This window comes from Bos javanicus, chromosome 18 (genome assembly GCF_032452875.1).
Source record: "Bos javanicus breed banteng chromosome 18, ARS-OSU_banteng_1.0, whole genome shotgun sequence".
In the NCBI taxonomy this organism is placed as follows: domain Eukaryota; kingdom Metazoa; phylum Chordata; class Mammalia; order Artiodactyla; family Bovidae; genus Bos; species Bos javanicus.
In genome coordinates, this window is record NC_083885.1 from 52,989,062 (window position 1) to 53,016,586 (window position 27,525).

General features: G+C 52.4%; 2 protein-coding genes and 1 non-coding gene across 4 annotated transcripts in view; 1 reads left to right on the top strand and 2 right to left on the bottom strand.

Annotated features, from left to right (window-relative positions):
• The window catches only part of MARK4 (microtubule affinity regulating kinase 4), a 30,075-nt gene extending 16,505 nt beyond the window's left edge, over positions 1-13,570 (top strand). Inside the window, exons 10-18 of one of the 2 annotated variants that reach the window (XM_061388634.1) lie at positions 256-355; positions 1,613-1,722; positions 1,830-1,989; positions 4,563-4,780; positions 7,058-7,161; positions 9,350-9,628; positions 9,784-9,863; positions 10,820-10,864; positions 12,265-13,570. In XM_061388634.1, the coding sequence (XP_061244618.1) occupies positions 256-355; positions 1,613-1,722; positions 1,830-1,989; positions 4,563-4,780; positions 7,058-7,161; positions 9,350-9,628; positions 9,784-9,863; positions 10,820-10,864; positions 12,265-12,329 (1,161 nt within the window). In that variant the 3' untranslated portion in view covers positions 12,330-13,570. The remainder of the gene's footprint in view (positions 1-255; positions 356-1,612; positions 1,723-1,829; positions 1,990-4,562; positions 4,781-7,057; positions 7,162-9,349; positions 9,629-9,783; positions 9,864-10,819; positions 10,865-12,264) is intronic. The other variant, XM_061388632.1, reaches the window with a different exon arrangement.
• LOC133231221 (U6 spliceosomal RNA) lies at positions 3,695-3,801 on the bottom strand. Its single transcript, XR_009731096.1, has one exon. It is a non-coding gene; the product is annotated as a U6 spliceosomal RNA (small nuclear RNA).
• Positions 13,571-17,056: 3,486 nt separating the features above from the next.
• CKM (creatine kinase, M-type) lies at positions 17,057-26,482 on the bottom strand. Its single transcript, XM_061388635.1, has 8 exons — positions 26,374-26,482; positions 23,917-24,130; positions 22,725-22,879; positions 22,253-22,385; positions 20,067-20,238; positions 18,693-18,816; positions 18,087-18,276; positions 17,057-17,583 (listed from the first exon to the last, which is right to left on the bottom strand). The coding sequence occupies exons 2-8, from the start codon at positions 24,107-24,109 to the stop codon at positions 17,405-17,407; spliced, it is 1,146 nt and encodes a 381-aa protein (XP_061244619.1). The 5' UTR covers positions 24,110-24,130; positions 26,374-26,482; the 3' UTR covers positions 17,057-17,404.
• Between the last annotated feature and the right edge of the window lie 1,043 nt (positions 26,483-27,525).

Consider the following 27,525-nt stretch of genomic DNA (forward strand, 5'->3'; position numbering starts at 1 on the left):
TCCTAGGATGATTACAGGGTGCTGGGGGCCCAGATGATGCGGAGGAGGAAGGGTGGCTTCGGCAGGCTCCAGATGGGGGCTGGGGGTTGGGAGAGGAGGTGCTAGCTCTCAGGATGGCCTTGATTCTGGGGTGTTGGGCCTTGGAGGTGGGGGGCAAGGCAGAGCAGGAGCCCCATTTGGGAGCTATGTCTTTATCCCAGTGTCTTCTGACATCTCTCTCTTTCCCCTTCCATGTCCTGCTCCCAATTCCTGCAGCAAATCATGAAAGACAAATGGATCAACATCGGCTATGAGGGTGAGGAGTTGAAGCCATACACAGAGCCCGAGGAGGACTTCGGGGACACCAAGCGAATAGGTGAGGGTCGGGGAAAGCAGGGCTGTGGGCCACAGACCCGGGAGTGGGAACTTCCCAGCACCTACCTCTTTGGTTAGTGCGTCAAAGAAGTTTGCAAGGCACCTGGGGAGAGCAGAGAAGTCTGGGCTCTGGTCCCTGCCCTGCTACTTTGTAGCTGTGTGACCCTGGGCCAGTGGCTTCCCCTCTCTGTGCTTTTGTTTCCTTGTTTATAAAATGAGATAATCATAGAACCTGTCCTATAGGTTTGTTATAAATGAATGAGTTTATATAAAGCGTTTACATTGGGCATGAAACAAGTGCTTTTGTGTCATAATAGACATGTGATAAGTGCTGTTGTCTAAGCTTTGACTATTAACACACAAGAACTCACAGGTGACTTCCAGAAGAGTTTGGACAAAGCCATCAATAATCTGCATGCTTGAGAAAAACTCCCACCTTGGCACATGCCTCACTCACTACCCCTTCAGTCCCAATCCCTTCAGCCCAGAGCCCTCGAACATTTGGCCCTAAAGCATTAGCCCTGGAAGAGCCCCTTAGGAACCATCTAGTAAACCCTCACTCTGCAGCTGATGAAACTGAAGCCACCATCAGATCTGGCTGTATTAATCAGGACTTCACAGTTGCAAGTAACAGAAAACCCAAGCCATTCTGGCTTCAGCCAGAAAATAACAATTGGTTGATCCATATGAAATCACCATTTTCATAGCTCAGAAATTAACATGAGCAATTTCATGTAGTTTAACCTAATAGTGATGTTATTTCATTCACATAACTGGAAAGGCCATGATATGTCAGCTTTCAGGCGCAGCTGGATCCAGGTGCTCAGAGACAGTTGTTAGGAATCTTCTCAGTGGTGACTTCTTTCCCAGGCAGCTCTCCCTGCAAAGTGACCACAGCATGCCCTAGTGGCCTGGACACCTCAGCAGGAAGAGAAGCCACTTTCTTCATTTCCAATGGAAGCTGTAGGGTGGGACCCATTGGCTACCCCTGAAGCAGTCAGTGTGGCCTTGGGGATGGAACACTCTGATTGGTCAGACCTGAGTAATATGCCTGCCCCTGGGCTTTGGAGCAGGCAGGAGTCAGCTGGGGTATCTGAGCAGAGAAGAGGTATTCTTCCAAGGAAAATGAGGGTGCTGCTGGCAGAAAGGGGAATGATTACTGGACAGGCCAAAGTGCAGGCATTACTGTGTGATGCAGAAAAGAGTGGAAGGGAAGGATCTGGGGAGACTGAACCTCCTCTCCATCCCCCTCTCCCAGAGGTGATGGTGGGTATGGGCTACACGCGGGAAGAAATCAAAGAGGCCTTGACCAGCCAGAAGTACAACGAAGTGACCGCCACCTACCTCCTGCTGGGCAGGAAGACTGAGGTCAGAAGGCGTCAGGGACATTCGGGATGCGCGGTACCTGGGGTGGAGGGAGACCTCTGGGACAGAGGGGAAGGGGCTGAGGTTCCTCATCTGTCATCTTCCTGCAGGAGGGTGGGGACCGGGGTGCCCCGGGGCTGGCCCTGGCACGGGTGCGGGCGCCCAGCGACACCACCAATGGAACAAGCTCCAGCAAAGGCACCAGCCACAGCAAAGGGCAACGGAGTTCCTCCTCCACCTACCACCGCCAGCGCAGGCATAGCGACTTCTGTGAGTATTGCCCCAACACTTGCACATGCCATCCCTGGCCCCAGGGCCCCAGACCTGCATTATGTCAGGGTTCTCTGGCTGGCAAACAGCAGAAACCGGCTCGAACCAACTGCAACAAAGGGAGAAACATCATATAAAGGTGCAGGGACATTGTATAGAATGTGGAGGCAGCCAGGCTCGGGAAGGGATTAGAAACTGGAAAAGCAGCCAGCCCTAGAACAGACACTCTGTCTTGCTTCTTCTTTGTTCATCTGGTTCTTCCTTTCTTTTTTTCATATCCTGCTTTACCTTTTCCCCAGTCTCTTAACTTCTTACAACTCAGTTTTAGAGACCAGCTCAATAGTAGCTGAAATCTCTTTGATCCACTTGATAATCAGGGTCCAGTCAGGATTAATCCACTTGACTGGGACACAGGAGGACACATTGTACAAAAAGGCTGCTGAAAGCCTGCCCTCTTGCCTCTCTTCCAGACTTACTACTGGGAAGGGGCTGGGGAGACACCTGCTTGCATCCTACATTCTTCAACTAACAGATATCTCATTTCCTGCAGAAAATAGATCCACGACCACTGCCACCATAAATGAGACATGGGAACTTGGCAAGAGGTCTCTACCTCTACCCTCATCTTAATCATCTTCACTATATTTTTTAACAGCTTTATTGAGAGATAATTCACATACTATGCAGTTCACCAATTTAAAATACACAATTAAGTGGCATTAGTATGTTCACAGATTTGTGCATCTTTCACCACAGTCAGCTTTAGAACATGGTCAGTGTTCTAAAAGAGACTCTACAATCCTTAGCCATCTACTTTGAACCTCCCATCCACCCCAGCCCCCCAACCCTGACAACTACTAATCTACTGTCTCTATAGATTGCCCTATTCTGGACCTTTCTTATAATTAGAATCATACAATCCGTGGCCTTTTGTGACTGCCTTCTTTCACTAAGCATGTTTTCAAGATTCATCCATATCATAGCATGTACCAATACTCCACTTTTTTATTGCCAAATAATATTCCATCACATGGATATACCATATTTTGTTTATGCATCACCAGTGGGGGGTCATTTGAGTGTTCACCTTTGGCTATTGTGAGTAATTCTCTGTGGGTCTTTGTTTTCATTTCTCTTGGGTGTGTGCCTAAGGGTGGAATCGCTGGGTCATATGGTAACTCTGTGTTTAATAGTTAAATAACTGCCAAGGTGATTTCCAACTTTCTATAGTTTTTGCATCCCTGCTTCTCCTGGGGGTGAAGTTCCTTACCCTGGGACAGGCACTAGTACAGGAAGAGGGAAGTCAGGGAAGCTTAGTCTTGAGCAGGAAGTATCCTGGATGGTCAAGCCATTCCTCTTCCCTGGGTTTCCTTTTCCCCACCTGTACAATAGTGAGATTGGCCCAGAAAGACCCTGAGAAGCTTGTGATTCCATCAATCTATGATTAGAACATGTTAACCTTTAAAAATACTCCACATGGAGAGCTTCTGGGTTCCGGGGTTCACGGGATGAAAGGTGTCGATGGGAGCCCGTGTGTGTCACTGTAGAGCTTGCGATGCTTCCGGGGCTTTTGAGCATTAAGTTTTCTGAATTTTAACACACAGAAGTTCCGACTCTCTGAAGTTCTAGAACACCCTTAACCCCTGGGTTCTAAAACCGTAAATTTCGAAGAGGTTCTAAGGGACCAGATTTGTTTTTTTTTTTTTTAAATATAGAACGCTTCACGAATTTGCGTATCATCCTTGCGCAGGGGCCATGCTAATCTTCTCTGTATCATTCCAATTTTAGTATATGTGCTGCCGAAGCGAGCACCCAAATTTGTTTTGTTTTTGAAATTAATAGTCACATCCTTCAAAACTCGATAGTGCAGAAAGCGTAGACAGTAAAAACATCTTTGTCCTACACGTCTCTCCCAGCCCCCAGTCCCATTTGGAAACAGCCACGGTTACCAGTTTCATATGAGCTCTTTTGGAGAAGTTTTATTCATATATAAATATATAAAGATAGAGACATGAAAAGAATGAGAAAGATATGAAAATGCATAAAGATGTATAAATGCAATATTAATATATTAATATACCATAAAGATATTCTCCCTTTTAATAGAAGTGATAGTCTTTGGGCAACATGCATTATAAACAAGTCCAGATAAATAGATATAGATAGGTACGTACTTCCTCCTCATTTTTACACATGGTAGCCCACTGTAGACGTCATACCTAGCCCTGCCCTTTCTACGTCACAGTCTGTCTTGAAGATCTTTCTGTATGGGAACATTGTTTATAGTTGCACTGTATTCCATTGGGTGGCGATATCTTGACTTATTCAGTTATTCAGGGGTGTTGAGGCTGTTCCCAATCTTTTGGCCTGAAAAAAAGAACAAGGAGTAGGATTCAGTGAATAACCTGCACAAGCATTGTGTCATTTATGTGGAGCATCTGAGTCCGTGAACCCGTGTCACTTAGATGTCAGAGTAGCCTGTGCGAGGAATTCTGAGGTTCTCAGGATCACCCAGAGCAGATTTTTGCTTTTTCTGCTGACGCCAGCACAAAACTGTCCCCTCCCTCTCCTAGGTGGCCCATCCCCCGCACCCCTGCACCCCAAGCGCAGCCCAACCAGCACGGGGGAGGCGGAGCTGAAGGAGGAGCGCCTGCCCGGCCGGAAGGCGAGCTGCAGCGCTGCGGGGAGCGGGAGCCGAGGGCTGCCCCCCTCCAGCCCCATGGTCAGCAGCGCCCACAACCCCAACAAGGCAGAGATCCCAGAGCGGCGGAAGGACAGCACGAGCACCCCTGTGAGTTGGGGGGTGCTGGGGGGGATGGCACCCTGGCTGCCCCGCCTGTGGCCCAGCCTGTCAGTGTCGCCTGGGTGACATTTCCCACACTCCGTCATTTCCCATCCCTCCTGTTCTGCAGACCACCGCACAGGGTTCTGTTGTATCCATTCAGTCATTCATTCAACACACATGAGTGCGCTCTCTGCCTGAGCTCGTACTCAATTCTAGCGTATAAGTTAGGATTCAGTGTCAAAAAGAAATTCCCTGTGCTTTCAACTTGAAGGATTTAATATGGAGAATTAGCTGTGGTGCTTACACAATTGTAGGAAGGGCTGGAGGAGCAGGCACTGGACCAGACCTACAGGAAAGGCATATTACCACGGCAGAACTGACCCACCAAGGGAGCTCCCGCCTTTGAGGCCCCCTCGAGCTCTGCTCAGTTCAAGAACATACAGTCAGGGCTACGATGCAAGTCTCAGAAACGGCATCCTCCACCAGAAGAGCCTCTTGCTGCCCAGAGGTCTGGAGAAGCGGCACTGGTGCCCTGCTGAAGCAGAGACCCTCATCCCAGTCTTGCCTGTGTGAGCAAATGTCAGAGGGGGCAGGAAGGTGGCTGCCACCCCATTTCCACCTTCCAGATCTCCACAAGAGCAGAGGTTGCCAGATCCCATTCATACCCAGAACCTGGGCTGCTGAAGAGTTTCTGGGGAACGTAGCATTTGGCTTTCTGGCTTCTGCAGTTCCCTAGAATGCTATAATACAAGCTGAGGGAACCAAAACATCCTCAACATCAGGAGACAGAGGTGGAAGCAAGTTACAGGAAGGTGGTCCGGATGCAGAAGCTGCACAGACCAGCGTTTGAATTACATTGATGAGCTGTGTCCCCTCGAGCGGGTGACTTCCCCTCTCTGAGCTTCACTGTGCCACCCTGTGAAATGAGCTTACCAAAGAGCTTGGGTTGTCAGGAGGATCTTGTGCCATCCTCACACAGTGCCTGGCTCAGGAAGCACTCAATGAATGAAAGCTCTTGTTATTGTTGAAATACATCCACACTTTTAAGACACTAAAAAAGGGCAGCAAATTACCCCCTCCCCCAAAAAAATAGAAGAAAGGAAATAATAAAGGGAAGAAATCAATACAGGAGAAAACAGATGTACACGAGAGAAAGTCAACAAGCCAAAAGCTGATTCTTTGGAATAATAAAGTCAGTGGACCCCTAGCAAGACTAATTAAGAAAAAAACACAACATTGTAAATCAACTGTACTTCAATTTTTAAAAAGAAAGAAGATAGCAAGCAAAAGTCACCAGTATCAGAACTGAAAAGGAGAGCTTCATTGTGACATAGAAAGAAAGATAATATTAGGAACTACTTTATGCCAGTAAATTTGACAGTTTAGACAAAATGGACAAATGTCTTTTAGAAACACACCAAAACTGACCCGAGAAGAAATAGAAAACCGGAGCAGTCTCAACACTTTCCCATAAAGAAAACTCCAGACCCAGATGGCTCTAAACTGGTGGAAGTCTTCCAAACATCGAAAGAAGAAATAATACCTATCTTAGGCAGACTTCCAGAGGAAAAAAGGATCACTTTCCAGCACATTTTATGAGGCAACAAAATCCTGATACGCTATTCCTGTCCTCAGCTCAGTGCAGTGCAGGGTGGAGATGTATGTATGAACAAAGGTGGTCAGTACAAAGCAATGTGGCCAATACAATACAAGGCTGTAGCTGGGAGCGCAAAGAAGGTAGCTGACTCAGCCAGGGCCCAGGGTGGGGATATGTTGACCTGACACCTGAGAGATCCCTAGGAGTGAGTCAGAGGGAAAGGTAGGAGGAAGACCCAAGCAGAAGAAACAGCCTGTGCGAAGGCCTTTAGGAGGAGAGATGCGACTTCCCTGGCAGTCCAGCAGTCATCACTCCGCCTTCCCACGCAGGGGGCCTGGGTTCAATCCCTGGTCCGGGAACTGAGATGCCATATGCCTCTCAATGTGGCCTGAATAAGTATGTTTTTAAAAGCTTGACATGGCTGGAGGTGGGCAAGGCTGCCCCCTGGGAACTTGCCGTGACCTTCTCTCCTCCCAGCTCCAAGGCCCCCCATGACTCTCAGCCTGCATTGCTGGCATGACCCATTGACCTTTCATGTCTTTAGCCAAAGTAAACCATCACCTACTCACTCTTGGTTCACACATAGGCCCCTGCCTCGTTCCTAATGAGGTAGGCCAGAGAGGGTAAAAGGGATTAAGGAGGGTCCCTTTGCCCCCTCACTCTCCTCCTGGCTTTGTCTCCTACAGAACAACCTCCCTCCCAGCATGATGACCCGCAGAAACACCTACGTTTGCACAGAACGCCCGGGGGCTGAGCGCCCATCCTTGTTGCCAAATGGCAAAGAAAACAGGTATGAAGGGAGGGCAGCAACGGGGAAGGAGAGATGGGGTGTAGTGAGCAGCGCCCCCTGATCTAAGATGTTAGACGTTGTGGGGAGGTATGGTGTGGGGACGGGGGAGTCTGCATGTCTGCCGTTCCTTTGGCAGAATCTACCCATGTCCTCCCGGTCCCAGACCCCCCTGAAAAATCCTCCCCCCTTAATTAATTAGTCATCAGCACCAGCAAAGCAGTCTGCCCCACTCTCTGCCCACGAGCCTGGGGAACCTGAGTTCATTTTTTTTGAATGATCCATTTTTAGAGTTGGAGAGAAGCCCTAGAATGTCACAGCTTCAACATCCTCTAGTTGGCGGGATTTCAAACTTACTTGCCTGAGTTGGTTCAGGCTCCTTCAGCTGGCAAGTGAGGTAAACTAGTGCAGGCTGGCTGGAGCATACAAAAGGAATGAATTGGTTCACATCACAGTTCAAGTCCCAGAGTGGGGTGGGCTTCAGGATCATGACACTCCCACCCATCAGGATTAGAGGGCGTGACTCCCAGGTGCACTCTGGGAAACACCCAATACAGGGATGTAGGTATCACTCTGGTGGGGGCAGGGGGTAGTGTTTGGAAGCGGTGATTCAGCTCTGAGTTCCGAATCTCGCCTCTGCACTCCACGAGCAAGATGACCATCAGCAGGTGTCTGAGCCTCCGTTTCCTCCTGTGTGAGATGGAGCTGATGTTCTCTGCCTCCAATCCCATTAGAGGGATCCGGTGGAGATCAGGTGTGTCCTGTTACCTCACACAAGGTCTGAGTCATAGTAGGCATTCGATGAGTCAGAACTTATTTGGGGGTTATTAAATAAAAATAATAATAGCCAACATTTATCAAGCAGTAGCTGTAGGCCGGGCCTGTGCATGTTAGCTGGTTGAATGCCCCTAACAATTCTATGAGATCCATCCTGGTGTCTCCATTTTACAGCTGAGGGAATGAGGCACAGATAGGTTAAGTAACTTGTCCAAAGCCACACAGCTGGTAAGTCAAGGAGCAAGGATTCCAGACTGACTCCAGAATCTGTACTGTTAATCACTATAATATATGGCCTCCAAGTCCTGGCCAAGCGATAGCATATAGTTAGGTTATAGATTCAGGAGTGAAGAGATCATAAGGCACAGAAGATGAGGTGGAGGTTTAGTCCTCTGTGATCCAGAAGTAGGAGGCAGGGTCCTCCAAGGATTCAGGACCACTCTTAACATGAGACTGCAGCTCTAGATCTGAGGCCACTGCACCAGTTGCCACCATTTCCCAACCAGCAAAAAGGGTGGAAAGACAGTGGAGTGCAAACTGCTTTTCTGTTCAAAGACATGACCCAGAAATGGGCCAAAGCACTTCTGCTTACATCCTATTGGCCAGAACATGGTCATATGACCATACCTAGCTGCAAAGGAAGCTGGGACATGTAGTCTTTGGCTGGGTGGCCATGTGCAATGTTTATACTCTTACGGGTTTGGTTACTAAGAGTAAAACGTTGTGTATGGATTCTGGGTGAGAGGTAATGGTATCTGCCAATTAGGGCTCCCTCTTTGAGATCTGGCTGGTCTTGGGGTCCCTAGAAGGATATTAATTGGAGGTCTGGCTTCTGCTGTGAGGACTGGGAGGGTCAGAGGGCCTGAAGAAGGTCCTAGGATAATAGAGCCACCCCTGCCTACACAGAATCTTGAGAATTAGAGAGAGGGTTCCTTCCTCTTTATTATTACCTGTTGAAAATTTTCATAATGAATGTAAGTTTCCTTGATGTTCACATCTATTCCTCTCCCACGTTTGAATAATGAAAGTTCAGATAGCAAAGTGTTTGCACAGTTGATGTGGTTCCTGAGGTTTGGATGGCAAATAGCAGGGGATTCATTTAAAAGTATATATGAATCTATTCAATTGCCAAGTTTGGAGAGAGGAGAGTTGGGACAGGGGATGGTTTGGAGGGGACAGAGCTTGAAGAAAGGATGGTTTGAAGGAAGAATGATTTAGGAGGTGAGAAGAGTCAGTCAAATAACGCTAAGGGTGTGCAGGGCACAACCCACACAGCTCTGCACCGCAGCCCTGTCTCTGAGTTCCAGCTTGGCAAAGGTTTCTGATCTCAGGACAGATCAGTGAGGAATCAGAGGGACTGAGGACTCTGGCCTGCCTCAAAGCTCCACCCTAACTTGTACCTCTCTGCCCACAGCTCGGGTACCCCACGGGTGCCCCCCGCCTCTCCCTCCAGTCACAGCCTGGCTCCCCCATCAGGGGAGCGGAGCCGCCTGGCACGCGGCTCCACCATCCGCAGCACCTTCCACGGTGGCCAGGTCCGAGACAGGCGGGCAGGGGGCGGGGGAGGTGGGGGCGTGCAGAATGGGCCCCCCGCCTCCCCCACACTAGCCCACGAAGCCACGCCCCTGCCCACTGGGCGGCCCCGCCCCACCACCAACCTCTTCACCAAGCTGACCTCCAAACTGACCCGAAGGTGAGCCCCACGGGACATGTGGGACAGGGAGAGGGATGGGGGGCTGATGGGCCCTAACCTGTCTTCTGCTCTACTCTGCCTCCTGTACCCCGATATCTCCGTCTCCTTCTCCTCCTCTTCCTCCATCACTCTTCACCTCCCTCCTCACACTACAGGGTTACCCTCGATCCCTCTAAACGGCAGAACTCTAACCGCTGCGTTTCAGGCGCCTCTCTGCCCCAGGGATCCAAAATCAGTAAGTCCCCTCCACCTCTGCTCTCACTGGTTCTGCCTCCCTGTCTGCATGTCTGACCCGTTTGCGGGCCTGGCGGGAGGGGGCGCTGTGAGTTGGGTAGGGGGTCTGTATGTGGGCTCTGGTCGTTCATTTACTCAGATAATAATAGTCTGGCCTCTGGAGCCAGACTCAGGGTTCAGACCCTGAGCTCTTCTGAGAGACTTTAAGCAAATGATTCAACCTCTCTTGGCCGCACTTTCCTTTCCCCTAAAATGGGGATAGTAATAACAGTATCTTCCTCACAGGGTTGTTGTGCAGACTAAGTGAGGTGATACATGGACTGGGCTTTGAATGTTGCCCCGGAAAATACTTTATGTTTTCTATCATTTTTATTCTTTGAGTGTCTACTGTGTGCTTCGCACCATCGTGAGCCCAGAGTAAAGTGAACGAGAGGGATAAAATCCCTGCCCAGGGCATTCTACTAGGGGACCCAGACAGTAAACAATAAATAAAGTATATAGACTATCAGGTGGTGGCAAGTACTAAGGAGAAAAACAGAGCCACGAATGGGGGTGGGGTGGTGGTGGTGGTGATGTGCCTGTCAGGATATGGGAAGGAAGGGTACAGTTTAAATGGAGCAGGCCTCGCTACAGAGGTGTCATTTGAGCACAGGCTGAAGGAGGGGTTTGTGTGTCTGTCTGTCTCCTATATGTAGGTGTGTCTCTACCCACCCTGCCTCTCTTTTGTCCTCCAAATTCTTCAGTATCTTTTTTCCAACCTGCACTAACCATTTCCGAATGGGCTCCCTTTCTGGGTATGGAGAGGGAGATCAAATCCTGACTCCCAGCCCAGCTCCAGCCCTCAGGGAGGAACCAGGGCTGAGGCAAGGACTACCCGAGTCCTGGAGGCAGTGGATTGAGGGAGGGGGGGCCCCTTTATGTCCAAATTAGACACTCATCCCCCCACTCTTCCTGTAGGGTCACAGACGAACCTGAGAGAATCGGGGGACCTGAGGTCACAAGGTGAGTGTCTGTGCCCCCCCTTTTGCCTCAGACCCCTCTTGTGTAAGTACCTCTCCTTACCACCCCTGCCAGACCCCTGGTCGGGGCCCGAGCCTCATCCTCCAAGGCCAGTTTCCTGAAATGCTTCTATGACCCCCTCTTCTCTGCCACTTACTCTTGTGCACCCCCGCATTGATTTCCTCTCATGTCCACCTCCATCCCTGAGCATCATCCCTTGACCATCTTTAACTTCAGCCTCTCCCATCTATAACTCCTCCTCCTGTTGACACCATACCACCTTTCCCCTCTCATCCAGTGAGGCACAATGGTTGCCGAGAACACTGGGCCAGTATAGAAACCTCAGTGAAAATAGGGAGCCTCCCCAGCAGGGCTAACAGTCCCAGGACCTAATCTCATTGGCTGGAGTTGGGTCACATGTCCATCCCTAAACCAATGCCTGTGACCAGAAGGGTGGAGTACTCTGATTGGTCAGACTTAGTCACATGCTCATCTTTGAACCAATCAGAGTGTGGGGAGAGATGTGGAATGCTCTCTTTGCCTGGAAGTGAGTCACGTGTTCACCCTTGGAGCTGAGAGGTGAGTCTGCCCCGCCTAAACCAGAAAGACTAGATCTGCAATGCTTCTCAAGGAGAACACTCTTGGTGTTTTAGGAGACACATTTCTTTGTTAGGCAGGGCCCTTTCACACACTTCAGAATGTGTATCATTCTTGAACCAGCCCTCCACCATGATAAATGCAGGCAGCGCTCCCTTCCTAAGACGTTTTGACAATCAAAAAGCCCTCAGAAATTTACTAATATCCGTTGGAAGACAGTACTGCTCCTAGGTATGAGAAATCCCTAGTCTAGAGTGAGAATTGGTTCTCCAAAGGAAAAATGATTATTACCAGAAGAAGGATATGTTAGGAAACAAATTGAGCTGCTATAGGGAAGAGACCCCAAAATACAAACAGGAATAAGTTTCTGTCTCACACAAACCGTGTGTCCAGGCCAGGCTGGCAGGGTCACTCTGTTATGTGAGATCCTTCGGGTACCCAGGGCCCCTACATCCTCACCCCTAGAGCCCTGTCATCTTCACAGTCCACGCTAGCTCGTGCTGCAGCCTCACAGGAGGTGGGGCAAGAGAGTCCAGGGCACACAGTTTCCTTTGCAAGAGGTGATACGGAGTTAGACGGTCACTTCCACGCACGTCCAGGCATTTGGAGACAAGACCACACCTGGCTGCAGGGGAAGCTGGGAAATATCGTTTCCAGGTGGACAGCTGTTTGTACAGCGGAAAGACCGTCCCCTGGAGTAAAAGAGGTTTTGAGAAGAGGTATAGGAAAGCCTGTCCCAATGTGGGAACTGCGGGTTACCTTCATCTTCTCTCCCATCTCTAACCCGTCATATCTTCCCACCTCAGTTGCCATCTACCTTGGGATCAAACGGAAACCGCCCCCAGGTTGCTCCGATTCCCCTGGAGTGTGAAACTGACCAGCTCGCGCCCGCCCGAGGCCCTGATGGCAGCTCTGCGCCAGGCCACCGCGGCCGCCCGCTGCCGCTGCCGCCAGCCACAGCCGTTCCTGCTGGCCTGCCTGCACGGGGGTGCGGGCGGGCCCGAGCCCCTGTCCCACTTCGAAGTGGAGGTCTGCCAGCTGCCCCGGCCGGGCCTGCGGGGAGTTCTCTTCCGCCGCGTGGCGGGCACTGCCCTGGCCTTCCGCACCCTCGTCACCCGCATCTCCAACGACCTCGAGCTCTGAGCCGCCACGGCCCCGAGTCCTCTCCTCTTCCTCGCCCCCTTCACTTCGACAGAGAAAGGGGGTCAAGGAGGGGATTCTCCCTTTGTCATCACCTCAGTTTCCCTGAAATGGATTTGGGGGCAGAGGTTGTCCCCTCTGTGTTCTCCGGGGCCCGCTGAGCAGGAGAGAAGAGTGAAGGGGCTTCGCAGGGGGGAGCTGGCACCTTCCTGGAGCCCCTAGCCTACCCGGTCCCCCCTCACCCTGCCATGGGGCACCTGAGGAGACTTTGGGGGCAGAGCGGGGCAGAAAAGGAAACTGAGGAAACTTCCATTCCCCGACAGCTCAAGAATTAGGCCTTGGGCAGGGACAAGAAGAGTTGCTGAGCCTAAAGACTGAAGAATTTGGGGTGTGGGGGGGCCGGGAGTGGGGGTCAGAGAGGCAAATTCCTTCCCCTCCCCCACCCCTCCTGCTCGAATCCCCCCTTCCTGCCCCAGGCTGGCGCGGGGCACTTTGTACAAATCCTTGTAAATACCCCCACACCCTCCCTTCTGCAGAGATCTCTGGAGGAGCTGCCGCTCTCACCTCTGGTTTTTAAGTTATTACACCCCCCACCCTCCTCCTGTCGGCCCCCTCACCTGCAGCCTGATGCCCAATAAACTTAGGAGAGTCCCCCCTCCCCCACGCTGACCCTGGGGTTTTCCTTCCCTGCCCTCACCTGCAAGTGAGATGAAGAGGTGTGTGACTTTGGGCCAGTGGTTTCTCCTTTCTGAGCCTCGATTTTCTCATCTGCAGAATGGGAGCAGTGGGGATGTGGGGTCAAGGGTGATTGTGGAAGAGGGCAGGAAGGGACTCGGCCTCATCCACGAGGCCCCAGTTCCTATATCGGACCCCTGTTCATCCACTCACATACCCACCCACATGATATACTGGACTCTAAGCCACTTCTTACTCCAGTAGTACATTTATTCAATAAACAGTCATTGACCGGTGCCTACTCCATCCAGGCCCAGTGCTGGAAACGGAGATGCAGGGAGCCCAGGTCTATGGGGGACATGGGTTCTGATAGACACTAGAGAAACCATTGCTTTTGGAGGGGGTTGGGCTAGAAGAGAAAGTGAGAGGGTTTGGGGAAGGCACTCCAGAAGAACTGCTGCTGGAGTTGGGCTCTGAAGGATGAGTAGGAGTTGGCCAGGTATTGGGCATCCCCTGGGCAGAAGCCTGGAAGTGGGAATGCATGGTATAGCTCAGAGAACTGTGGGTAATTTCAGTATGGCTGCTGTGTTGGGGGCTGGGTGGAAAATTAGCAAGAGGAATGCTGTATTAGGACTAATAATCCATCTACATTTAAGCAAAAAGGTATTTGCTCATTTCATAGGCCAGGGGTGCCTGACTAGGTACAGCTGGATTCAGGCCACAGGCTGGCTCATCTCTGCTTTTTTCAGTGTAAGTTTCATTCTAGTAGTTTCATCCAATAGGTGCCTGGTGTCAACGGTGACACCAGCAGTCCAAGCTTTTATCCTTCCCGTTTAGGGGCTATAGCAGAGTTCCTCATTGCCAACTTCAAGCAAAAGTCCCAAGACAGGCTCTCATTGGCCCGGATAAGTCATGTGATCACCCCAAACCAGTCACTGTGACTCTGGAGTGGCCTGTACCTAGAGCTGGACTTAGAGGGGTTCCTCAAAGAAAAGTCAAGGTGTCACGATAAGGGAAGTAGAAGCATGATAGATGTAAGCAGAAAAGGGCTGTCCAGCGCAGGAGGGCAGGCACTTCACCAGAGCCTTGTGGGCCTAAGCGCGCAGTCTGGGCTTTTATCCAAGGGCACTGGGAGCCACGGAGGGTTGCTTGCAGGAAAGAAGCTTAGTTAAACTGTCTCACTTGCCTGTGAGGCAGTTGTCATGGTAGGGTCAACTGTTGTATTCTTCATCGGACAGGAAAGTCAAACGAGAACTGAAGGGGGCTAAAAATGAAGAGTGGCTGGCTCAAGAAAAAAAAAAAAAAAGGTGGTCAGTGTTGAAAAATTCAGGGTCTGAGGCAGAATCATAATCCTATCATGAGTTAGGCCGTAACAGGACTGCCGAAAGGTGCTTGTAGTTGAAAGGGTAGAAAAAAAGGTGAGGCAGGGGAACCAACCCTGTCACAAAAACCTCAATTCCTGAGTTCTTCCCTGGTTCCCAGCCCTAGGCTGGGGACACAGTGGTGGCCAAGACAACCCCACCTCTGCCCTCTTAGGGTTCACAGTCCAGGGGAGGAGGCAGCCGTGTCCTTGGTGATGATTCTGGAGTCAGTGAGGTGGGTTGGGGGACTGCAGAAAGGGAAACTGCCCTCGCCAGGGAGGACTTCCTGGAGGAGGAGGCACAGCTCCCCTGGGACAGGGAGAATGGTGAGCAGCTAACCAGGCATGGCGGAATTGGGGGGCCTGGGTTGGGGGCAGGCATGAGTTCTAAGCAGAGAGAAGCAACACTACAAGTCCTTCAGCAAATGGCATATGACTTGACTGAGTGTGGAGTCACTGTGAGGGATGAGGCTGGAGGGCTGGTTGGCCTTGAAGGTCATGGAGAGTTACCTGGGCTTTGTGCTGAGGGTACTGGGGAGCTACAGCAAGGTTGTTGAGTAAGAGAGAGTCGGGCAGGTAGGTTTGTTCTGTGAAGGGAGGAAGGGAATCAGGTCAGAAGGGCAGGGTGACAGAAGGTGGGGAGGAAGGGGGTGGACTTCAGGCTTAGGAGGCAAAATGGGAGGGACAGACACGGTAGCTGACAGGTGCCTGGATGGCAGACTTGGCTGGCTGGGACCGTGGTCTGTGCTCTATGTGGCACTGCGGGTGGAGCTCGGATTAGTGATGAGATCTTCGGTTGGAGGCAGTATTCTAAAGGATATCCCAGTGTCTACCAGACCTTGAATACCCTGACCTTTGGGGTCTCTTCCATTTCCATAATCTCTCTGGGAACTCTTGGGGCCATCCCTAGACCTCAGTTTCCCTTCTGGAAAATGGAGAGATTGCTTGATCTCTAAGGGCCCTTTACCTGTGTGACTTAAGGGTGGAAAAAGTGCCTTCTCCAGGTCCCTGGCGGGCTCTGTCTTCCTAACTTTGCCTCACATTTTCTTCTAAAACCTTTGTCTCTTTGGGAGCCCACCTGCTACCCGCTTGATAATGAAAGCCTCATCCTATTGGGTCAAGTAGAAGTGGTTGACGTGGCTGACGCCCAATACGTGTTCAGATGTTTCTTACCTTCCATTACCCGCTTCTCCCATTCCCAACCCCATGACCACTTCCTGTTCTTTCACAGAACCAAGCTGTCCAAAAGGCCCGTCCTCAAAGACTTCACAGGGATGCTGTGACGCAAGCTCCAGCCTGGAGGAGGAAACAGCTTGGGCAGACATTAGGGTGGGAATTGCACAGTGTAAGGAATGGAAAAGTGTATAGAGGAATCAGGAGAAAAGAACCGGGAAGAAGAGCCTTCGGCAGATGGTGTGTATTTGTTTGACCTTGAAGAAGCACAGGTAATAGAGCATTCTAGGAGATGTGGGAAACCATGGCAGGTGCTTGAGCAGAGCAAGGGAAATTGAAAAGACTGGTAGCAGCTATAGAGGGCTGTGTATATATATATATGAATGTATATATATATACGGAGAAGGCAATGGCACCCCACTCCAGTACTCTTGCCTGGAGAATCCCATGGACGGAGGAGCTTGGTGGGCTTCAGTCCATGGGGTCGCTAAGAGTTGGACACAACTGAACGACTTCACTTTCACTTTTCACTTTTCACTTTCATGCTTTGGAGAAGGAAATGGCAACCCACTCCAGTGTTCTTGCCTGGAGAATCCCAGGGACGGGGGAGCCTGGTGGGCTGCCGTCTATGGGGTCGCACAGAGTCGGACACGACTGACGCGACTTAGCAGCAGCAGCATATATATATACATTCAGATCTGAAGTCAGATTGCACAGAAAGAGGGTCAGGAAAAAGCATCATGGAGTAGATAATGATGAGATGCATGCAGGGTTTCAAACCAGAGGCCCGGAGGGCAAATTCAGATATTTCGTTTGACCTCCGTTTCTCCCTAGAATGGATCCTGTGTTTGAGATCTGAGCATGAGTGATTGGCAGCAGAGGTTGGGAAGGGCCCAAGCTCAGTGTGTGACACTGGACCACACCTCTCTGGATCGCAGATAGATGCTGTACCCTGAACTTGCCTCATTTTAGAGATGGGAAAAGATGAGAAGGGAATGGCTACCCACTCCAATATTCTTGCCTGGAGAATTCCACGGACAGAGGAGCCTGGCGGGCTATACAGTTCATGGGGTCGCACAGAGTCAGACACGGCTGAGCGACTAACCCTTTCACTTTAGAGGTGGGATAAAACGTGTAGCCCTAGGACTTGCCTAGAGACGACAAGCCACCTTGAGGTCACACAGTGGCCAACTGCCGGAGCTTTTTCCTCCTTCTCCCCCTTCAGTACTAATAACCATCAAACACAACGCTAAGGCCACCATTGCTTTTATTTGTTGCTTTGAGTAGAGAAAAAGCAACAGCTCCAGGTGAGCTCCATGAGCCAGAGCTCCCGATGGTGGGCGGAGCTTGGGGAAAAAGAAGAGGAGACTGTAAGGGAGGTTTTTCACTGGCCAGAACCCAGAGTCTGGAGCCCATTGGTTGGAACTCTGGTTGGAACTGGAACTAGAAGGATGGATAGAGCCCCAGGTGGACCAAACGTTTATAGGCTGGGCTCCAGGAGGAAGGGGCGGGGCAAAGGATGAAGGGGCGGGCCTCCGGTGGGCTGGGTCCTCCCTTGGGCTGGGGCTCCGGCAGTCGGCGGCGAGCTGGCTGTGCGCCTACTTCTGGGCGGGGATCATGTCGTCGATGGACTGGCCCTTCTCCAGCTTCTTCTCCATCTCCACCATGAGCTTCACACCATCCACCACCAGCTGCACCTGTTCTACCTCCGACGAGCCCAGCCGATCGGCGTTGGACACGTCGAACACTGAGCCCACGGCAGCCGTGTCCACACCACCTGCGGGAGTAGGAGGCAGGGGCTAAGGAGCCAGCAGAAATGCTGGAGCGGAGCCTGGAACGCGGGCCGCCGTGCCAACCGCGCAGGCGGACGTACTGGGTGAATGCCTACTGTGTTAAATGCATGTAGTTTCCTGAGCGTCTGTCTTTTCTCGGGCTGGCTTTAGGTACCTCACCCCTCAACCATCCAACACTGGGTAACGGAGTTGAGCTCAGGAGCCGGGCTGCCTGGGATCGAATCCTGACCATCTTCCCCTTTACAGATGGGAAAGTGAGGCCCCTAGGCGCCCAGGGACATACACAGTGTATATCAACCATATAACCATGGTGGTATATGGACTTCTCTGAGATAAGGCGTGCTGAAGCCTATTGTCAGAGGAAGAACTGAAACTCACAGAGGAGCAGCCCTTGCCGACCCCCAGAAGCCGTGGGGATGCCGCCGCTCCCCTTCAGCCGCCGCTAAGGGCCAGCCCTGGAAGCCGCAGGAGGGAACTTGGGCCGTACCTGTGCCTCGCTTCTGCAGGCGCAGGCGAGTGAGGATCTCCTCGAACTTGGGATGCTTGCTCAAGTGCGCCAACTTGACATGCACGCCTCCACGCAGCCCGGTGCCCAGGTTAGATGGGCAGGTGAGCACGTAGCCCAGGTGCTCGTTCCACATGAACGGGTGGCCGGCTTTCTTGAATATCTCCTCAATCTGAGGTAGGGGGAGAGGACCCGCGATCAGCGCTGCGGGTGCCCCCAAATGCGCCCACAACCCGGGCAGGGATCCGAGGGACAGGGGGTGAGAATGTCGGTGGGGGTAGGAGTCCGAGAGGGCGGGTCTGGAAAACCTGGAGGCACGAAATTCTTGGGGCAGGGGCCCAACCGCACAAGCGATGGCTGGATTCTGAGGGGGCTGGGCTTGAGGACGCCTTGAAGGCCGGTTCTCGTCCGGGGGGTTGAGGATAGGGGTGGGGCCGGCTTTCCAGAGGGCGGGGCTTTGGAAAGCGAGTGGGGAGCACCGCTGAGGGGAGTGGCTTCGGTGCTGGGAGGAGCCGGGTTCCGAGGGGCGGGGCCCCGGAAAGCCGCTGGGGGGAGGTCACTTGGAGTCACGCGAGGGTAGGCACCTACCTTCTGCAGCCCCACGCAGAAGCGGCGGAAAACCTCCTTCATGTTGCCCCCCTTCTCCATGGAGATGACTCGGAGGTGATCCTCCTCGTTCACCCACACCAGGAAGCTCTTGTTGTCATTGTGCCTAGCATCGGGCGCAGCAAAAGGTCAGGGAACCGGCTCCGCGGGACCCCCTGTTCCCCTCCCTCTTGCAAACACACGTCCACCGCTAGGGGGCAGCGGGCCTAAAGGGCACGTGGCCTGAGCATCTCACAGTCTCAGAAGCTTACACCTTTAAATGTCACAGGACCCGTGAAATCTCGAATCGTGGGATCAGTGGCTTTTAGGGTCTTAATTCTTTGCACAATATTATAGAATCTTAGAATCTCAGAATCGCTGAAAAACGGAAACCGAGAAGCAAAATTGATAAACCTTCCATGACATTGTGACATCGCAGAAGGAGTCTTAGACTGGAAAACTTTAGGATCTGGAAATGTTTGAAACCATTGAATCACAAAATCTGACATTAGTGGAACCTGAAAACACTGAAAATCTTACAATCTATACTCTCCAAATTGTTTGAAACCGAGGTTCTCAAAACCTTTTAAAACCTTTGACTATCAGAATTGAGGTGGGGACAGTTTCCCTGATAGGTCAGTTGGTAAAGAATACACCTGCAATGCAGGAGACCCCGGTTAGGTTCCTGGGTCGGGAGGATCCACTGGAGAAGGGATAGGCTACCCATTCCAGTATTCCTGGGCTTCCCTTGTGGCTCAGCTGGTAAAGAATCCGCCTACAATGTGGGAGACCTGGGGTTCTGTCCCTGGGTTGGGAAGATCCCTTGGAGAAGGGAAAAGCTACCCACTCTAGTATTCTGGCCTGGAGAATTCCAGTCCATAGGGTCACAAAGAGTTGGACACGACTGAGCAACTTTCACTTTCATCAGAATCGGGGATTAAAAAGTTAATAGAAAGCCCAGCTAACAACAATAATTAGCAATAATATCATGCCAATGGCCAGTATGGATACTTACTATATACCAGACACTTTTACCAATACTTTGCATAAATTAATTCATTAATCCTCATAAGAAACCCAAGAGCTATGAATTATTATGATCCCATTTTATAGATGGAGATTTGGGGCAGAGAAACATTAAAGTACGTGCCCGAGATCACACAGCTAGTAAATGGCAGCCCTGGGATTTGAACCTAGGGAGTCTGGTTCAAATCTGAGTTACAAGCTTCTTAAAATATGACATTCAGACCACAGGGAAGGCAGGAGTGGAGGGCAAGATTACCCTGGAGAATTGCTGTTATGGTCTTGACTCGTGGAGGGTCATGGGACGACTAGAGGAGGCGGGGCAAAAGGAGGGCATTGGGCAAGGGGCCTCACCAGATGCCACGGGCATCGGGCCAGTCTCGGGCCATGCCTGAAGCCAGCAGCAGCGGGGACACGGGCTTGTCGAACAGGAAGTGGTCGTCGATGAGCTGCTGCTGCTCCTGCTCTGTCATGCTCTTCAGAGGGTAGTATTTCCCCTTGAACTCACCCGTCAGGCTGTTGAGGGCTGGTGAGGGGCCACAGGAAGGAGGGGTCAACAGCCTGCCCTACAAGTGGGGTGCAGAGGCCCTGGGGACCCCACACTGCTGTCCTTCAGGGGCCTAGGCCTTGACCCTGAGGAGGTTCTAAAGGTGTCTAAGCAACCCCCGCCAAAAAACACGCTCCTCCACTGTCTTCCCAGGCCTGGGAACACCCACACCATGTGCTCAAGACCAAAAGCGTGGATTCTCCCTTGCCTGCCACCAATTCTCACGTCCAGTCAGTCTACCTGCGGGCAGTAGAGTGCTGGTGCTCACTCCTGCTGGCTGGTAGGACAGAGTCAGTCTCAGCAATCTGGGAGCCAGCAGTAAACGATATTATATTGTAGTATATATAGTATTTGTGTATATTCATAGGTATTCATAATACATAGTATGTATTAAGTGTTGGAGAAGGAAATGGCAACCCATTCCAGTATTCTTGCTGGTAAAATCTCATGGACAGAGGAGCCTGGCGGGCTACAGTCCATGAGTTTGCAAAGAGTCAGACATGACTGAGCAGTTGAGCATACACACACATGTATATTATGTATGTAATAAATATATAATACGTATATGCATTTGTATATATTCATATCTTCATAAGACATGACAAATATGTATTATGTGTATAATGTATTTCTATAATACACATATTGTAAAATATGTTATACATATTTGTATAATATACTATATAATGTGTTCTATATCATATACTACATACTATGTTATATTGTTAAAAATAAATGACAAAAACAAACTATATTGCATTGGCCAAAAAATTTGAGTTTTCCTATAACATCTTTCAGAATGAACTTTTTGGCCAACCCAGTATTTAAAGTGAAGGTGGTAAGTACTCAGAACTATCACTTGCTAATTACTTTACTACACTTACTATTTTCTATGTTCTTGAAGTCACCTGTTGTATCTGTATGCTGGAAATTCCACATAATGACATGCTACTGCACATCTCTTCCCATTACCCATCCCTGTATGATGTCACGTGGTTGGCTCAACATGGGCCTCTGTAGGAGAATTTACACCAGAGCAATTGGCAGTTGCTGGCAGCAAATCAAGGCTGCTGCTTTTTTTTTTTAGAGCCAGTTGTTAAACATTTAGCAGAATGACACTGCCTGCCAGCCCTAATGCTTCTACCTCCAAACACACCCATTCTTTCTCCCCATCCCAGTGCTCCCCTCACTCCCCGGCCCCGCCTGGACCCCTGCAGCTGCCCTTCTCAGCCTCTCCTCCTCTGCACACCGACTGTTCCCCACCAGGGGAATCCATGCAAGTCTGAACCTGTCCCTTCTCTACTCACCACTCTCCCACGGCGTCCTCTTCCCACAGGGTCAAAGCCAGAGTCCTCCCAGCAGCCCACAAAGCTCTGTACAACCTGGCCACCCCAACACCCCCTGACCTCACTTCCTCCCCTCTCCCCATCACCCACTCAGCTCCAGCAACATTGGTCTCCTTGCTCTTCCTCCAACACACCTTCCCACCCCACGACCTTTGCACTTGCTGTTCACCTGCCTAGATTTCTTCCCCAGGTCCGCTCCTTCTTGTCAGTCATGTCTCAACTCCTTTCCAACATAGCTACTCACAGTCATTCTGTGCCACAACCCTTGTTTCTTGGCTTCAGGGCATTTGGGGATGATCTTATTCTTCTGTTGGTTTCAGTGATTCCTCTTATCTCCCCACCAGGCTGACAGCTCTGTGAGAGCAGTAACCTTGGTCCATCTTATTCATCATGGGAACCCCAGTTCCCCACACAGGGCCAGAACAACCGTAAATGTTTGCTTGGTGGATAGATGGATGGATGAATAGATGGATGAAGGTCAGGACCCTGGCGCAGTTGGGTGTCAAATCTTTACAGCATCCCTTAGACCTCCCCCAGGGGTAATACTGCCAGCTGTCACTCACCAGGCACCCGTGATTATCAAGTTCTTGCAGTGTTTTGGCAAATGGGGGCACAAGGGGGTCCAGAGCTGGGATGGGGGCTCTCACCTTCCACGGAGAGTTTCTCCACGGCCCGGCGCTCGCCGCGGGAGCAGTGGGGGGGCAGTGCATAGCCCTTGATGCTGCGGCCCGTGCGGACACGGCTGCTGAGCACGTAGTTGGGGTCCAGATCGTCTCCACCCTAGGGAACAGGTGGGATCAGGGCTTGGCGGACCATCCTGTGTGTCCTGCCCCCTCCCCACCAAAATCAAATCTCCCCCGCAGGCCCTCCCAGCTCTCTTGGGCTCTCAGCTGCTTCCTTTGGTTCTTCCCTCCCCGATGGCCTCTCTCCCCCTCCCTCCCTGACTCTGTCTCTCTTTCTCTCTCTCTCCCCACCTTGACTGTTTTCTGTGTCTGCCTGTTCATCTCTCTTCCCATCTCCCTCTGTGTTTCTCTCCATCTCTGTCTCCCTGTCTCTCTGGGTGTCTCCTCACGCCTCCTCCCCCTCCCCCCGCCCCGCCCTTCCCCTGGGGCAGCTGACCTTGAGGTTCTCATGGTTGAGGTCAGTCTTGTGCTTGTCGGTGGGTTTGAAGCCCCCGTGCCGGTCCTGGATGATGGGGTCAAAGAGGTCCTTGAAAACTGTATAGGACTCCTCATCACCAGCCACACAGCCCACGGTCATGATGAAGGGGTGACCTGGGGGGTCAGACGGAGGTCAGAGGTGCTTGTCACCCACGGGGAAGACCTGGGCTCCTGGGTCCAGTGTAGACTTTGTGTGCACACATGGGTGTGTGTGTGCATGCGTGCGTACATGCAAGGGATTTCACTGAGCACTGCGGGTCAAAACTGAGGAGGCTGAGGGTGGGTAGGAATTGGGAGAGAAGACTGGGGGAGATCGAGGCAGTATCTGGGGGTGGGTGGTGAGAAGAACGTTGAGTGCAGGGCAAAGGAGAAAGGAGAGTCTGGGGGGTGAGTTGCTAAAAATATTACCACGTGAGAATCCCCAAATCAAGGGATCGTCCCTTAAAAAAGTTCAGAACCTTAGAGACTCTCAACCCCTACTTATAAGAAGAGGCTTGAAAGACCCTCTTGGGCTTCCCTGGTGGTGCAGTGGTTAAGACTCAATACTCCCAATGCAGAGGGCCAGGGTTCAATCCCTGGTTGGAGAACTAAGATCCTGCATGCCTTGTGGCCAAAAAACAAAACAAAACAAAACAAAACACCTTCTTATTTCTCAAGTGGGGAAACAGAGGCCTGAAGAGAAAGGGCCTTTTCCCTCAGTCATGAGTTGGAGGCTGAGGTTGGAAGCTGATCTCCTGCCCAGTTCCACCTGCCCTGGTGGAGTGTTCCTGGAGAAGGAAGCCCCTGTCAGAGTCAGAGCGCCCACTCGGTGCCAGGAGCCACTCCACGTGCCTATGTTTTCCCAACCTGGGTGCCCATTTTTCAGGTGAGGAAACTGAGGCCTGGAAGATGCAATAGCTTCCCTCAGGGGAGTCTCACGTGATACTCACACACATTTAGCGAGTGGTTTGCCATCTGGCAGACCCTGTCCCAGGCCCTCAAACATTCAACTCATCTATTTCTCACAGCAGCCCCATGAGTATGGTTCCCACTTTAGAGATGGGAAAACTGAGGCTCAGGGAGGTGGGGCTGAGGCCTGGCAGGCAGCCTCCAGGCCACCCCCCAACACACACCAGCCCCACAGTCCCTGGGACGCTCCCCAGGAGGCTTACCTGGGTTGTCCACACCGGTCTGGATGACGTCATCCAGAGTGAAGCCAGAGGGCGTCTCCTTGTCCCGCAGCTTCTTGTAAATCTCGAGGGTCAGCGCCTTGGCCATGTGGTTGTTGTGCTTGCTGAGGTCTGGGTATTCCTCCTCAGCCTTGAAGTTCAGCTTGTGCTTGTTGTGGGTGTTACCGAACGGCATGGTGGCGGTGGTGCGGGGGGCCTGGTGGGGAGGCGTGGAGGGGGAAGTTAGGTCACATCCACGGGGACCAGCAAGAGAGCAGAGCCAGGCTTTGGGGTCAGGCAGGCCTGAGGACCAGTCCTGAGTCCTGGGCTGTGTGACTTGGAGCCAGAGGGATCCCCTCTCTGAGCCCCTGCATCTCAACAGGATGTATCATCAGTCCGGTGTTGGGATCTTAGCTCTGCCTTTTCCTGCTGGTGACCCCAGGCTAATAACATTGCTAGAGACTCAGTTTCTCCAGCTGGAAAAATGGAGGGGAGAACCCCTCAAGCCTGTGATAAGACATGATAACTGATATATAAGAGTGTAGGTTCTAGAATCAGGCAGCCTGGCTTTGAATCCCAGCTCTGCTGTGTGACCTTGGGCAAGTTACTTAACGTCTCTGTGCCTCAAAGTAATCACCTGTAAAATGCGGGTAGAAGAGCATTTATCTCATGGAGGTGTTGGAAGGATGCGATGAGTTCATTATGTGAAGCACTTAAAATAGGGCCAGCACACACTCATTAATTTGCTGCTGCTGCTGCTAAGTCGCTTCAGTCATGTCCAACTCTGCGACCCCATAGATGGCAGCCCACCAGGCTCCCCCGTCCCTGGGATTCTCCAGGCAAGAACACTGCTATTGTTATTATTGTTGTTTGGAATTATGAGGAGCTGGTGAGGGTGGAGGATGTTGCTGGGAATGAGTGTGTGAGCAGAGAAGGGACATTCTCTTTATGAAGATTCCTGGGTGCTCAGTCGAGGGAGGAGGGGCAGGGTGGGAGTGAGGGCTGAGTGCCCGCCCCCACCTCTGTGTGCTGACACCTGTCCTGCAAGGCACAGTTAAGAACAGCTCAGCCTCTGAGGTCAACAGAGCTGGGTTCAAATCTCATCCGTGCCATCTCTGGGCTGTGTGACCCTAGGTCAACTGCTCAGTCTTTCTGAGCCTCTGTCTTCTGTGAACTGAACTTTTCCCATGGGGTTACCAGGAGGATTCTTTGAGCTTCAGCATGAAGCCAGTGGAGCACAGGCCCTGGCATGGAGCTGGGGCCTTGTAAAGAACCTGCCTGCCAATGCAGGAGATGTAAGAGATGAGAGCTCAATCCTTGGATCAGGAAGATCTCCTAGAGGAGGAAATGACAACCCCTTCCAGTATTCTTGCCTGGAGAATCCCTTGGACAGAAGAGCCTGGTGGGCTAACAGTCCATAGCGCCACAAAGAGTCTGAAACTAGCGCGCACACCTAGAGGGGTGGCTGCTGTGCTGTTCTTACTTTTATTCCCAAGACCCAGGAGGAGGGAGGACCCTTTGGCGGTGGTGGGAAGTGGGCAGGACGGTGGGAAGGAGATGGGCACGAGGGTGAGCTGAAGGCCGAGGCATCAGGCCAAGGGGGGATGGAACCCACGAAAGCCTTTGGAGTTCATGTCCAGCGTGGGGATTTATTTTTAGAATCTGGCAGACTCCTCTCCCCACCCCCAGCTGCCACCCCACCCCCACATTCCAGAGGCTCGGCTTGCACCACGTCAGCAGGCCAGAGACAGGTGGGCCAGGGTGGCCGGGAGCACATGCATTCAGGCTTTGGGGCTCAAGGGCTTTCAGCCGAGAAAGCCCCCTTCAGAGCATGTCCCCACCTCCATCCCTTCTGGGGGCAGGCCGGGAGAGGGCAGGGAAGCAAGGTGGGGGAGCCCAAGAGACAGCAACAGACATAACCCAGAGCCCCTCATGCACACCCCCGTATGCACCCCCAGGTCGCACGGGTAAACGGGCCCACACATGCACACCTCCCAGCTCAGGGACACCGGCATACAGGGACTCATGCAGGAGCCACGGAAAGTCAGACAGACACAAGGTCACGCTTTGCAGAAGGCAAGGTCACCAAGGCAAAGCCCCTGACAGGTGATACACAGACACCTCCCACGGCTCACGGCGCCCAGTTCTGGCGACAGACCATCATGAACAAGGCCTAGCCCGCAGCCCCTTGCAGGGGGGCGACAGCTGGTGGCTGTCAAGGCTCCTTTCCATCCTGGGGTCTCCCCACAGGACGCTTGCCCCAGCGACCACAAGGCATGGCCAGGAGTCAGGGGCTCCCAGGTGGAGGGGACTCTCTGACACAAGGACCACCTTGCCACACACTGACCCGCCTGTGTGCGGGGACATGTGGGGGACAACATGCAAGGTCCCTTCCAGAGACAGCTCGACCTCTGGCCCCTATGGAAGACACCCCACTCTGGACCCTACCCCGGGCAATACCTGGCTGGGCGGTGCTGGAAGGGGCTGTCTGTATCCCGGAGGCGACACTGACCCAAAGGAAGGGCCTGCAGCCCTGGCCTTATATAGGGGGGGCCTGGGCTGTGTGATTGGCTGGGAAGGGCTGCCCCTTGGGAGCGGGCTGGAGGGCAGCTGAGCTCTTCACCTCACTGCCCAGGCATCGTGCCCACCCCGAACCCAGGCATGCCTCGCGCCCAGCCTATGGCCTTGTATGGGCCACGCCAGGGTCTGGGCCCATATCCCCCCCGCCACCAAGCCGGTCCCCCGACCAAGTGCTGAGTCGGGCTGGCGGGGACAGCTGGAGCCCCGCCGGGGCCACGGGATAGTGTCAGGAAACGTCCCAGGCACGTAGAAGTCACCCTCCCCTGGCCCTCCGCTAGGCCACTGGCCTCCCGTGAGCCCCCAGTGGCCTTGACCCCAGCACACAGCAGGTCCTGAGCTCTGTCCCTGCGGAAACCTTGCAATGGCTCCTGGAGGTCAGGTCTTTGGTTTTCCTGCAGAGGAAAGGGCCCAGAGAGGCTGTGTGACTTGCCTGCTGTCACCCAGCTACAGGCAGTGTGTGACCAAGGCCAAGGCGGGAACAGGAGACAGCCTGATCCCAGAAGCCTGTGCTAGGATGCACTTTCCTCCTCGGGAGTGCAAAGGAGGGAAACTGAGGCTGGGCCGAGCTAGGGCAGTTCTCACTCAAGGCCAGGTTGAAGGTGATGGTCACCCCTTCCACTCCAGTCCACCAGCCCAGTGACCCAGGGAGATTTCTGCTGTGGAGGGGACAGGGAGGGACAGCCTGCCGGGAAGGGAGTTTATTTTTAGAGCTCATTGCTCGCGATCTCCTCTGGGAGACCTGAGGTGCTGGGGCTGGGGGGACGCGGGGGCAGGTGTTGGTGGGGTGAGGTCGCCACGTGTCCGGGTTAATTATAACCCAGCGTCTCGGGTGTCCCTTGGCCTCGCCTCCTTACAAGGGCAGCTGAGAGCTCGGGGAGGCCACCCCCAGCCACGGTAGAAGGGGGCTGGGCGGCGGCTCAGGTCAGGGACATGCTCAGATCCAGGTTCGATCGGGGACCGCAAGGGCTGAGGAGGAGATCCTGCAGAAATGGGACGTCACAGAGGGAACAGCGTCCTCGGCCTAGAAGACAC